Genomic DNA, 11,166 nt, shown 5'->3' on the forward strand with positions numbered 1-11,166 from the left:
AACAGCATTTAAGTTTACTTTTAATCAAACTACTTTCTATGAAAATACAAAGAATTTTTGTTCCCTGGAAATAAAACCTCCAACTCCCTGTTCAACGCATCGAGTGTCATACGGTTTATCAATGACGTAATAAATTCAAAACTTTTCTGCTAAAGCATTTCCTCCGTTACGTTTAATAGAATTGTCGAATCATTGTTGTTCCGTTTACCGCTTCAAGTGCAACCAATTTATTAAGGATTGTGCATTATATGCTGTATATTAGTTGATATATGCCTTCGTAGTTGGTCACCTTGCAATAGGTATGGTAGTCGCGTAGCCAGGCGAGAGTGGGCGACCTCTTATAGCGTGCGCGGGAGGTATTTCCTTTATTTGATACTTGTGTTCAACGTGATTGTGTAGTGTGAAAGGACAGCATGAGGACGTTACTGGTAAGTCAATTTAACTCATCAAGAGTTATAGCGAGATAGGGGATGGTTTAAAAAATATATTTCTCGAAAATTGTTATAATTATTCAAATAATTTATTTCAATTAATTAATCATTTATTAAACAGATTTAGGTAGTACAATTTTTTCTAGAAAATTATTGTATTTAGTATTAATAAAGTTTACTGTTAAAAGATTACGCTGTAAAACTAATTTAAATAAGTTTATACTAAAATCCTGGAATACGAAATTACTATACTGCTTTTTTTTAAATTCGTCGAGAACGTCTCCTCAAATAAAATCATTACTTTAAAGAAAAAAATTTGAACAGTGAAAGGTAAATAATAAAATTATGAATACTACATTAAATATGGCGTCGATATAAGTTCAAAGAACAATTCCAAAGCTCCGTCACCGAGCAGCATATTAAAGAGGGCGGACTCTAAATAGACCATTGCATTCAGGTCGTCATATTACAATCAACATTCAAAGTATTGATTACAAGTCAACCTTGAGCCTATCGGTTTTCACGTAACCTTTCAAAAATATGCCCTTTTTAATTCATAAAGCGGAACTAATTGTTCAATGTGAAAACACGATAAACAATTGTCGTATTTATTATTACGTAAATCACGCAATATTTTCTTGGCGAGTGGCCAACAGGCTTAACTAGATATAATTCAACTAAAGTTGTACAGACAGCAATGAAAGGCAAATAAGCAAGAATGACACAAGATTCGGTGGTATTTTTTCTTATACATAGACTTCCTCTGCTACCTTTGGGACCCAAAATGTGTCCAGGCCTTCGACTCGACGAACTTCTTCTTCTTTTAGGGAAGACGGCTCATACAGCATCCATAAAATGGCCTCAGATAAGCATATGAAAATAAAATTTTATTATATTTGTGTGTTGTACTTAGACAAATTTTATAACATATGTATTATTATATAAAAAATCACTTTCATTGCTATCCGTATAACTTTAAAATCAATATTAAATAATTCACCCGATATACCAGTCTACAGTTGCGATATTAAATGAGACCATGGGAATTAAGAAATAAAATAAAATTTTATATTGACGTTGCGAAATATAAATACGCTAGTAACTTCTCGTTCTGCAACACATAGGTTTGGAAATCGCAACAAAATTGCAAGTTATTGTACTTTAGTTACGGCTACTATCTATTCGTTACGTCAAATTGGAATGAGGAACTAATGTAGGGGTGTGTAGGCAAACGGAGCTTTAAGGACTTCATTATTTTAATATATAAGAAACTTATGTATTACCAATCTTCCTGAATATTTAAATGTATATGTCTTAAAGATCAATAACAAAAAAGGACATGAAATCAAAACTACAACAAAAGACAACAACTTATGAGCGATTTAAAAGCCTTTACAATAGAATGCTACATTCCGTCGGTTGGCAGTGACCTTTTGAATTACAATCAATTTTGCATTTAAGTAATTGCACTCTGATATTTCAAGCATTCTTTGTTGTGAAATTTTATATAAAATTATTCATCACGCAGTTAGAAATGATCGTAACTGCTTAACGGTTGCACATAAACTACAATATTTATAAATATAAGTCTCGTAACAAAAAGAGGAATCAAGTAATTTTAATAGTGTGTCAAATTTGATTGTTTAATATGTCAATTTTCTTTCATTAGGCTCATTATTTTATTATATAATTTTTAAATGTACCCGGAATTGAAGTATACAATACAACGTTAAATGGCGTAAGTAAACCAATTGTGATTCATAAGTACTACAGTGGCATTATTTTCTATGACTAATCCATTTAAGCTTGTCTGGCGACCTAAAATAAACAAGTAGATGGTCTCGCAAATTCTGAAGAACAAAAGACTTCAACGCGCTCTAAGTTCACGTGTCCTGCATAATACATCATTTGACAATGGTTTTACTACAATCATGAATAGCCTTTATTGTCTGCGTTCAATATACAAGTATACATTTTCCGTTGATTTTTTTAGCAAAACAGAAATCAACGATTCTTCATAAATTACTTCTTATAAAACTTTATTTGTATATAAAATTGTGTTAAATAAACGCGTTGCAATAAAAAAGGTGTTTTTAAATGTGTTATTACAGAAATTTCATTTTTAAGTTTCTCTAGAAAAATAACTTATCTGTATAGCTTTGTGTTACTTAAACTATTGCATTAATCTTATCTTTACTTCTGGTCTTAATAGGGCATTATTATGTTAGAATAAATTATATGATTGCAAAGGCATGCGGAATTAGCCTCGTACTGACACCACATATATAATAATTCATAATTTCGTAAACATATGTCAGATAAAAAAATATATTTGTTTGACGATTGCATTTACCAGTTTTAACAACCTTGCATATTAAAAGTTGTTCAAGTACCCTAATATGGGCAGTTATAATTTATATTATTCTACTTTAAAATGTGAAACTAAAAAACTATTAGTATATTTTTCATACAAAATATTAGGTTTTCAAAGTCAACAGGCCATCCATTACAAATATAACGATTTGCTGCACTTACGTTATTCCAAAATAACGGTTCGACTTTATAAAAGCGAATATGTAGATGTAAAAATAAATGAACTACATATAACATATACGTAACAACCTTGTCGGAAGAGCGGTTTAGTTGTCGTCCTTAAGTTTCTGACCGAGACCCGATACTTAAACAACGAATTCCAGCCTTTTTTACCGAAAGAAAAACTGCCTTACCTTAACCAAGATTCCTGCTTTTAATTTGCTTCCACGTTTTGATACTATCATAGATTATTCACGGAACTTTTTATAATTTACGTGAAAGTATCATTCAGTTATATCCTACATACCTTATTATCTATACACTCTTCAGGTTTTTTATTTCTCCAGTATTCGAATCTTATGCTTTATATCGACTGTAAATAAAATTAGTCGATATTTACATTTTCTTAACGCAGTCCCCAGACGTTATCGTATTCTAAGTTTTCTAATCATAGATTTTTTGAGACTTGATTGTGTGTAGATTTTTACATACGTGAGTTATATGAATAATGTGAGTTCCTATATTTTTTAAGGATTAATAGGTCTACTTAGTTTTTTCATGCAAAATAGTAATTCATAATTGCTATTTATCAGCGCTATGTATGCAAATTGTTTGTTAACATGCGACTATTCTCATTATGTGGTTACGTAGTCTTCAAGTGACCTAATTTCCGATAATAATTAAAAATAATTTCATTATAAACTGTTGTCCGATAAATTTGTGATAACATTATTTTAATAAGTACCTTACTTTTTTAAAATTAATGCTTACTTTAGTTAATGAAGGTTAGGTACATCGTCACTTTAATAAAATAAAACTATTACTTATTATATTAAACTTTAAGGATTACATATATCCAAACTGTTGTTAATCTTCTTGATAGTAATTAGTACAGGTAAATACAATAATTTCATAAAAGATTTCCTTATGCTACTTTTCATGCAGAATTTTGTTGGAAAACTAAAACATGATGCTTATTTAATTACAATCTGAGAATAATAACGTACATAATATTAACTTAGGTATTTGAAAGGTATGTGGTGAAAAGGAGACAGAATTGGACAGGGCATGGCCAGTCAATCAAGTCAGGTGCGTGGCAAGGCCTGTTAGTGTTACACTCGAAAGTATTCAATGATTGCGTAGCGAATTCCACAGTAAATGTAGACTATGTCACGTCGTGACAACGTACCGAGATCTTTAAATTATTTGGCTTAATTGACTTTGCACTTCGATTCAACTTATCTTTATTTTTCAGATATTATCGCTATGTGCGGTCACAGCTTACGCACAGTACGATGGCCCTGCACCGCCAAGGCTACAGATTCCTGGCGCGGTCCAAGTAGGAGGTTCGAGGCAAGGCGGTTTTAGGCAAGGCAGAATCCAAGCTGCTCCAATCCCTATTGCCCGAGTGAGAAGGCCAGGCCTCGCAAGACCATCATTCAAATCTGTTGACGCTGCGCCTCGGCCGAGTCTGCAGTCTTTAGAAGAACCAGCAAAACCAGTCACTGAAGAACCAGAGGACGAAATAGAAATCAACACTCCAACAGCATATGGCAATGCTTATTCAACCCCCGAACCACAAAACGACTATTTCGATATTACAACGACATCCCAACCAAAACCCCCTAGTGCCTTTAATTCTTCACCGTTTGCGCAAACAACCCCGTCATTACCAAAACTCGAAAACGTAAGACCAACGCAATACCGCCCACTCCTACCACAATCGTTTATTCCAATCAGAAACGAACCTAGGCCACAACCAGTCAGGTTGCAACCTTTATCCAGCAGACCTCAGCGCCCAGTTCTTCGCCCTGAACCAAAACCATTTGCGGATGAAGATGATATTCAGCCCATCAGACAATACAATAGACCACAAGAACCAATCCGTGCAGCGCCTGTCAAAGCTGCGCCTCAGAAATACTCTCCTTCGAACAACAGGGAAAAGAAGCCAGTCTCACAAATTATCCGTAAATACAGAGAAGAAAACGAAGACGGCAGTATTACTTGGGGTTTCGAAAATGACGATGGTACTTTCAAAGAAGAAATTATAGGTAATAATTGTATTACAAGGGGCAAATATGGTTACATCGATCCAGATGGTTTGAAAAGAGAATACAACTATGAGACCGGTATTGCTTGTGACAACGCAAGAGATGAGCAAAACCAAAAAGGCTTTATTGACTACCAGGAAAACAAGGCCGTATTACCAAATGGTATTACAATTGATCTCAATGCTATGGGGAAGAAGTCGAAGCGGCCATTCAGATCACCAACTAATAACTAGAGCTTTTAGGATTTAATATGTATTTATTTTAGGGTTTAATTGTAAGAAAAATGTGAGTTCGTGATCATGAAACATATGATTAAAGTACTGACAAATAAACTTAAAAAATACATTTAATTTTATTTAACATAGCTTTTTATAGGTTATTTTTTTATTTTCCTATCTCTTTCAATATGTTTAAATTACATAGAAATGCTGAATTAAAGTTTGGGTGTCATATTAGTAGAAAATTTTAAAAAAAGTGCATTTTGACACTCATAAGTGAACAAACTGGGATACAATTTCAAATCTATTATTTGAATAAGAATTGTCTGAACAGTCAACTCACAATGACAACTAATAAGTAGTGAGTTAGTTAAGCAAGACAGAATATATTGTTGCTTCCAGTAGTTTGTGTCCGCAGTAATGACTAAAGTAAATAAAAAACTTGTTAATATAAGGTGACCAACTGTACTCATTTACAGAGTTTTGTACTCTTTTTTCGCAAACCGTACTCTTTTCAAAACCTGTACTCTGAAAGTACTCATTTGTATAATTCTATACTCATTTGTACTCGTATTTCTAAAACATTTTGTCGATTATATTATTTCAATTTTATTCATTAAATATTATTTTAACAGTGATTTGAATTTCACGCGCGCATTTTGCTTGCCGTTTCCGGCACGTCAGAGGACAGGGCAAACACCAGACACGAGGTTGACATTGATTTGAATTTCGCGCGCACATATGGCTGCCGTTTCCGGCACAATTGAGAGGCCGTATTATGTATCTGGAGAGATAGATAAATACTACAAACCTCTTTTTCTAACGTCAAAATTACATTTGTGACAAGAGATGGATCTGGAATATCTATCTCTCCAATATTTGAGTACGTAATCCCCAGGGCTGATCAGTGATCTTTGATGTGCAGTCTGTATGGCATGCTTGACAGTCTTGACGCATGCGTAGTATGTACGGCAAAGTTTTATGGGAATCCCCTTTCTGTTTAATTAATTTGAGGTAAGAGAAAACCAACAATTTCGTACTTTTTGTTCAAGTAAACAAGATTTGAGGTGTACAAAATAAAATAAAGTTTTATTTATCTAGTGAAGGGGAAGTTGCATGTAAGTATTAATATTATACCTAGTTTCATATTCATTTTACTTAAAAATATCAGATTATAATATTTATTTAAAATCAAAATAAAAAATATATTACTAATATAATTTTTAGATTATTAATTCAAATATGAGCGATTACAAAAGGAGGAAAAATCGTTAAAACGAAAATTTAAAAAAAGAGTTTCCGTTCATTGTTGTTAAAAATCAAAATAATGACTCCTTGGTTAACTGCACAATCTGCAATAGGGAATTTTCAATGAACAAAAAATAGTTGGTCACCTTAGTTAATAGTACTTGGGACCAATTTTCTATACTCTAATTTTTAATTCCGTAGAATTCTGACAGCTATCATTTTTTGACATGTCAGATATGACAAACATTTCAATACAACTCTGAACATCTGAATCTATTCATACATTTTATTTGTTAGTGAATGTATATGTTTGTGTTTTTAAAAAGGTTTACTAAACCTGGAACTAGTAGGCAATGATGCCAGCTAAAGAATAAAATAAAGTAATTAAAGTTAATTCGATATATTGTTTGTGGTATTGAAATATTTGTTATTTTTGTATTAAGTCACATGACTAAGTAAATATTTAGAATTCCTTTTTGTAGATAGAACATAAAAAATACATCACATTTTTTTTTATTGCCTTCAAATGGGTCAACTTTGTCCCTTTTTCGATGGAAAACTCTTTTAGTAGCAACACTTATGAAATGTTAGAATTCTACGGAATGAAAAATCAGAGTATAAATCAGATGACAGAATTTGTAAAAACAAGTCTATGAAGCCATTATAGTCTAATGGTAATGAAGATAAGGTGAGAGGATATAAAATTATAAGTAGTACTCGCATAGTTCCTATAATTACTTTTAAAAAATTACAATTACACACTTATCACTAGTATGGTCGATTATTCATGTAGGGTTGTGGACGTCTCATTGGAGGAGGCATTCTATTAGCGGGAGTGATTGATATATCCAAATAATTGCCAATTTGAAACTTGACTTGGGAAAGAGTTTTATTATCATCATTCCCTCTTTGACCAGAACATGTAACACCAATTTCTCTCATGCGATATGTTGGTGTCCGCATATCTGGATACACAATGGCAAAGTCAAAATAAGTACCCTTACGACGTGTCTCAGGATTCACTTCTTTCACTAGGCTAGTAAGTTCCCGAAGAGTTGCATCCATCCATGTGTATATTTGCAACTCATTCTGCGGAACCCCACCTCTTGCATAGTCACCAGGAGAATTGTGTCTGCCAGTTGAACAAAAAACTCGAAGCAGAAGAGGGCAGGTCTGAAATATTATTATTTTAAATAAAATCTGAGGTGGTAAATTAACTAAGAACAGAAATCTGTCAATGCAAATGCATTGATCGGCAAAAAAGGTATTTTAAGATGACTTAATGGTTCATCTTATATTTATAAATAGAATTAATATTTAGAAGATTTTGTTAAGTATGCATCTATTCTTATGTATTCATATAAAGTGTTAACCTTTTCTCTATCAACTGGTTTTTCTGCCGGTTTAACCTCTTCGACAACCATTGATTCTACTCCCGCCATTTTCATGCCCCTGGTTTAATTTGTTTGTTAAACGGGCTGAAATAGAATGAAAAAATATAATGTAAAGTTACTAATCCAAAGCTGAAGCTTTACGAGTTTGTTTGGTAGACGACAAGAAACATAAAATGTAAATACACACAGTTCACCATTTGACAATAGGATTTTTTTTTAATTTAATGAAATTACGACTACACCACAGAGTACAGATAAAGAATTCACCACAGGAACACACTAGAGAGCTAAATATGGTAAACGGAGCAAATTATGTAAAACAAAAGTCCACGCCATTAGGTGTGGCAGAATATGCAAGGTTTAAATTGTACCAACATAAAATTTTTGTTATTTATCATATTCTTGCAAACTTATTATAAAAAGAACAACAGTGACAAAAAACTTAGAACAAAGGCACAGACTAGAGCCTAAATTTTATTTTAAATCTATGTAAAATCATCATTTTAGATGTAAGTTTAGGTAGGTATGTTTAAAAATGTGCTATAATGATCTAAATTCTAAAATTACAATTCCACTTACACCACTTCATTCTTCGTCTAGGCACTGCTGAACACTGTCAAATAAGTTAGCGCCATAAAAATTTTACATCATACCGAAACCACAAATACATTTATAAAAATCATAATAAATATTATTTTACTCTTAACTATAACATATATTATTATAATATGTATATATTTTTTAGAAATTAAATTTGAAACTTTAAAACAAAGTGTCAATCAAGGTTTAATTTACTAGGTTTGACAATAAGCATTTGACATTTATGTTAAATGTATTCCGAAATCGGATCGATTGTTTTGAATTTGTTAAAATATTTTTAGATCAGTAATCACAGTTTCGTAAACTGATTAATTATTTTTAACTTTAGGTTTAATTCTCAAGTCGCGATGGCTGACAAAGAAGACGACGAAACCTTTCAAGAAGATGACGTATATATAAATCCTGAAGATGGAATGCCTAATGTTCATCCAAATATCGCTGATATACATCCGGACAGTGATTCCCATGACGAACTTAACGAATTTGACGATCTACCAAAGTCCGTGATTGTAACAAATATACCAAGCGATGTCTTCTCCGACGAGAAGTTGAAAAAAGAACTTGAAGATTTATTTCGTACGTTTTCTGATAATATAACTTTTCAGTGGTTAAAAAGTTTTAAACGCCTACGTGTGAACTACGACAGCCCTCTAGCCGCAGCCAATGCACGAGTACAACTTCATCAGTATCACTTCCATAGTACCTATATTAATTGTTATTTTGCCCAACCCGTTACGCCAATTTCATTGAAGAATCTGCAACCGCCAGCGCCTGTCAAGCAATATCTGATTTCTCCACCTGCTAGCCCTCCTATTGGATGGGAGCCACGGGAAGAAGGTGAACCGATAGTAAATGCTGATTTATTAGCAGCAATAGCTAGTTTGGCTCCTGGAGAAAGTCATGAACTACATGCCCCTACTCCGACACAGCCTGCGATTATAGTGCACACAGCCCTATCTGCTGAGCCTGCACCCATATCCTGTAAGATTCAACACACAAGATGTCCTGAATACTGATATGCCTTGTTGGAATTTGTAGATGAATTATATTTTTAGAGTAGCAGTCCAATGCTTTTTTCTGTCACAGAAGTCAATTTGACCCGTGATGCCAAAGATATTGCAGAGTTACTAAAAATTAGTGAAATTTAAATGAAACTGGTAATATATGGGCTCAGTTATATAAATTTACGATTATTATATCTACAAACACATTAATGTTACTTACATATAATTCACTTTTATTAACTTATGCCCAGTATTACCAATTTATGTAGATAAATTTGCTTTTTAATTTATTTATGTGAGGAATAATAAAATTATATTGGTGCTATTTTTTGAATAACATAACATTTATGTTTTCAGTTATTAGATAAATATAGATTTAATTTTGGATATCTATTTAACACACCGTTTCTGGAACACCAACATTTTTAAATATTAAAAGGTGATGTTAGAAAATCCAAAATTTATAGGTATTTTAGGACACTTATTTAATGTAACATATCATGACTTTCCAGGATATCATTCAAACAATTTTGTTTGCTCAACTTAATATATTTATCTTTGAAAACCTTTTATATAGAGTCTGACTAACAATATGTTTACCAACACTTGTAAATTAATTGTTTCAGGTGTTCTTATTAAAATATCTATTATGTTTTATTCATTGGAATAAATCTTATATCTAGATATAAATAAACAAGTTCTCTATGTGGTTCTCTTTATCATTATTAATCTCTGAATTTATGGTCTAAATGTCTCTCTCTCTCTGTGTTGTGGCCTCATGTTAAAATTTATATATAATTATGGTCTTTAGAGCTTTAGAAATAAATTAATTGCATGATTTGTAAATGCATATTTTAAATATGTGTATATAATAATAACTGTTATATGTATAATATAAATTTATGCATGTTAAAATATTTTTTATTTCTTGTGATTGAAAATTATTTACATTAACATATATTTTTTTTTAACCTGGCTTTTTAATGTAATAGGTCGTATATTTTTGCAGACAAGCCAATTGTTTTGTTGTTAATCTTGTAAGCTTATTAAATTGTACATTGGCAATAATTATCTGCAATACAATTATCTTATTTGCTTTGCTATTTATAAATGTGTTTCGTATTTTCTTGTTTACATTTTCAATATTCATTTTAAAAACACCGGCGGTATTTATCAAGTTAGTAATAATTTATGAAAATCTCATGTTAAATTCTCAAGTATGAGTGTCTCGGTATTAGACATAAATGCGATCTCGTTGATAAATTAATAATGTTTCTCACTGTCACATTGTAAATGTTATAATTGCTGTGATTTCTACTATTGTTTGATGTAAATACAAAATATTATGGAATAAGTGCATTTTATTTAGTGATCTAAAGTCCTAGTCCTAGAAATTCGTATACAAATTGAGTTAAATTATGTATTTGGTTAAATTTCGTGGTTTGATTTCAAAGAATGAATACATACTAAAAAGATTTAAAAAGAAGAGATTTAAAAGTCAATAACTTCGAAAAAAAATACCTTACCAAGATACCTTTTACTAAAAATATATAAAAAAAACTTAAATTTTTGACATGAATTATTAACATAAAATAAGTAAATTTAGTTTTTTTGTTACTTAGGTAAGGTGTCCAAACAATATTTCCTGATTTTCCAACATAACCTATACAAACCGAAAACTTTATATA

The 11,166-nt window shown here is 31.6% G+C and overlaps 3 protein-coding genes across 5 annotated transcripts; 2 read left to right on the top strand and 1 right to left on the bottom strand.

The window, feature by feature from the left end:
- Nucleotides 1-295: 295 nt before the first annotated feature.
- Nucleotides 296-5,357, top strand: LOC125056984 (translation initiation factor IF-2). The gene is made up of 2 exons (XM_047660387.1): nt 296-428; nt 4,219-5,357. The coding sequence occupies exons 1-2, from the start codon at nt 414-416 to the stop codon at nt 5,245-5,247; spliced, it is 1,044 nt and encodes a 347-aa protein (XP_047516343.1). The 5' UTR covers nt 296-413; the 3' UTR covers nt 5,248-5,357.
- Nucleotides 5,358-6,237: 880 nt separating this feature from the next.
- LOC125057000 (protein sarah) lies at nt 6,238-10,829 on the top strand. 2 transcript variants are annotated; one of them, XM_047660389.1, is made up of 2 exons: nt 6,238-6,350; nt 8,803-10,829. In XM_047660389.1, coding segments are annotated over exons 1-2 (690 nt in total). In that variant the 5' UTR covers nt 6,238-6,348; the 3' UTR covers nt 9,491-10,829. The 2 variants fall into 2 exon arrangements, with proteins under 2 accessions (XP_047516345.1, XP_047516355.1); XM_047660399.1 differs by lacking the exon at nt 6,238-6,350 and adding an exon at nt 8,455-8,498.
- On the bottom strand, nt 7,192-8,190 carry LOC125057008 (histone deacetylase complex subunit SAP18). Of its 2 annotated transcripts, XM_047660422.1 has the most exons (3): nt 8,062-8,190; nt 7,854-7,958; nt 7,192-7,653 (listed from the first exon to the last, which is right to left on the bottom strand). In XM_047660422.1, exons 2-3 carry the CDS (start codon nt 7,926-7,928, stop codon nt 7,249-7,251), a joined length of 480 nt encoding a protein of 159 aa, XP_047516378.1. In that variant the 5' UTR covers nt 7,929-7,958; nt 8,062-8,190; the 3' UTR covers nt 7,192-7,248. The 2 variants fall into 2 exon arrangements, with proteins under 2 accessions (XP_047516378.1, XP_047516370.1); XM_047660414.1 differs by having other exon boundaries at nt 7,854-8,092.
- Nucleotides 10,830-11,166: the final 337 nt, after the last annotated feature.

The sequence above is a fragment of the Pieris napi genome, chromosome 2 (genome assembly GCF_905475465.1).
Source record: "Pieris napi chromosome 2, ilPieNapi1.2, whole genome shotgun sequence".
In the NCBI taxonomy this organism is placed as follows: Eukaryota; Metazoa; Arthropoda; class Insecta; order Lepidoptera; family Pieridae; genus Pieris; species Pieris napi.

Coding starts and splice junctions, on each gene's coding strand:
- LOC125057008 (XM_047660422.1), bottom strand. CDS start 7,928: ATGAAAATGGCGGGAGTAGAATCAATGGTTGTCGAAGAGGTTAAACCG. Junction 7,654..7,853: donor AACCAGTTGATAGAGAAAAG/GTTAACACTTTA, acceptor ATAATATTTCAG/ACCTGCCCTCTTCTGCTTCG.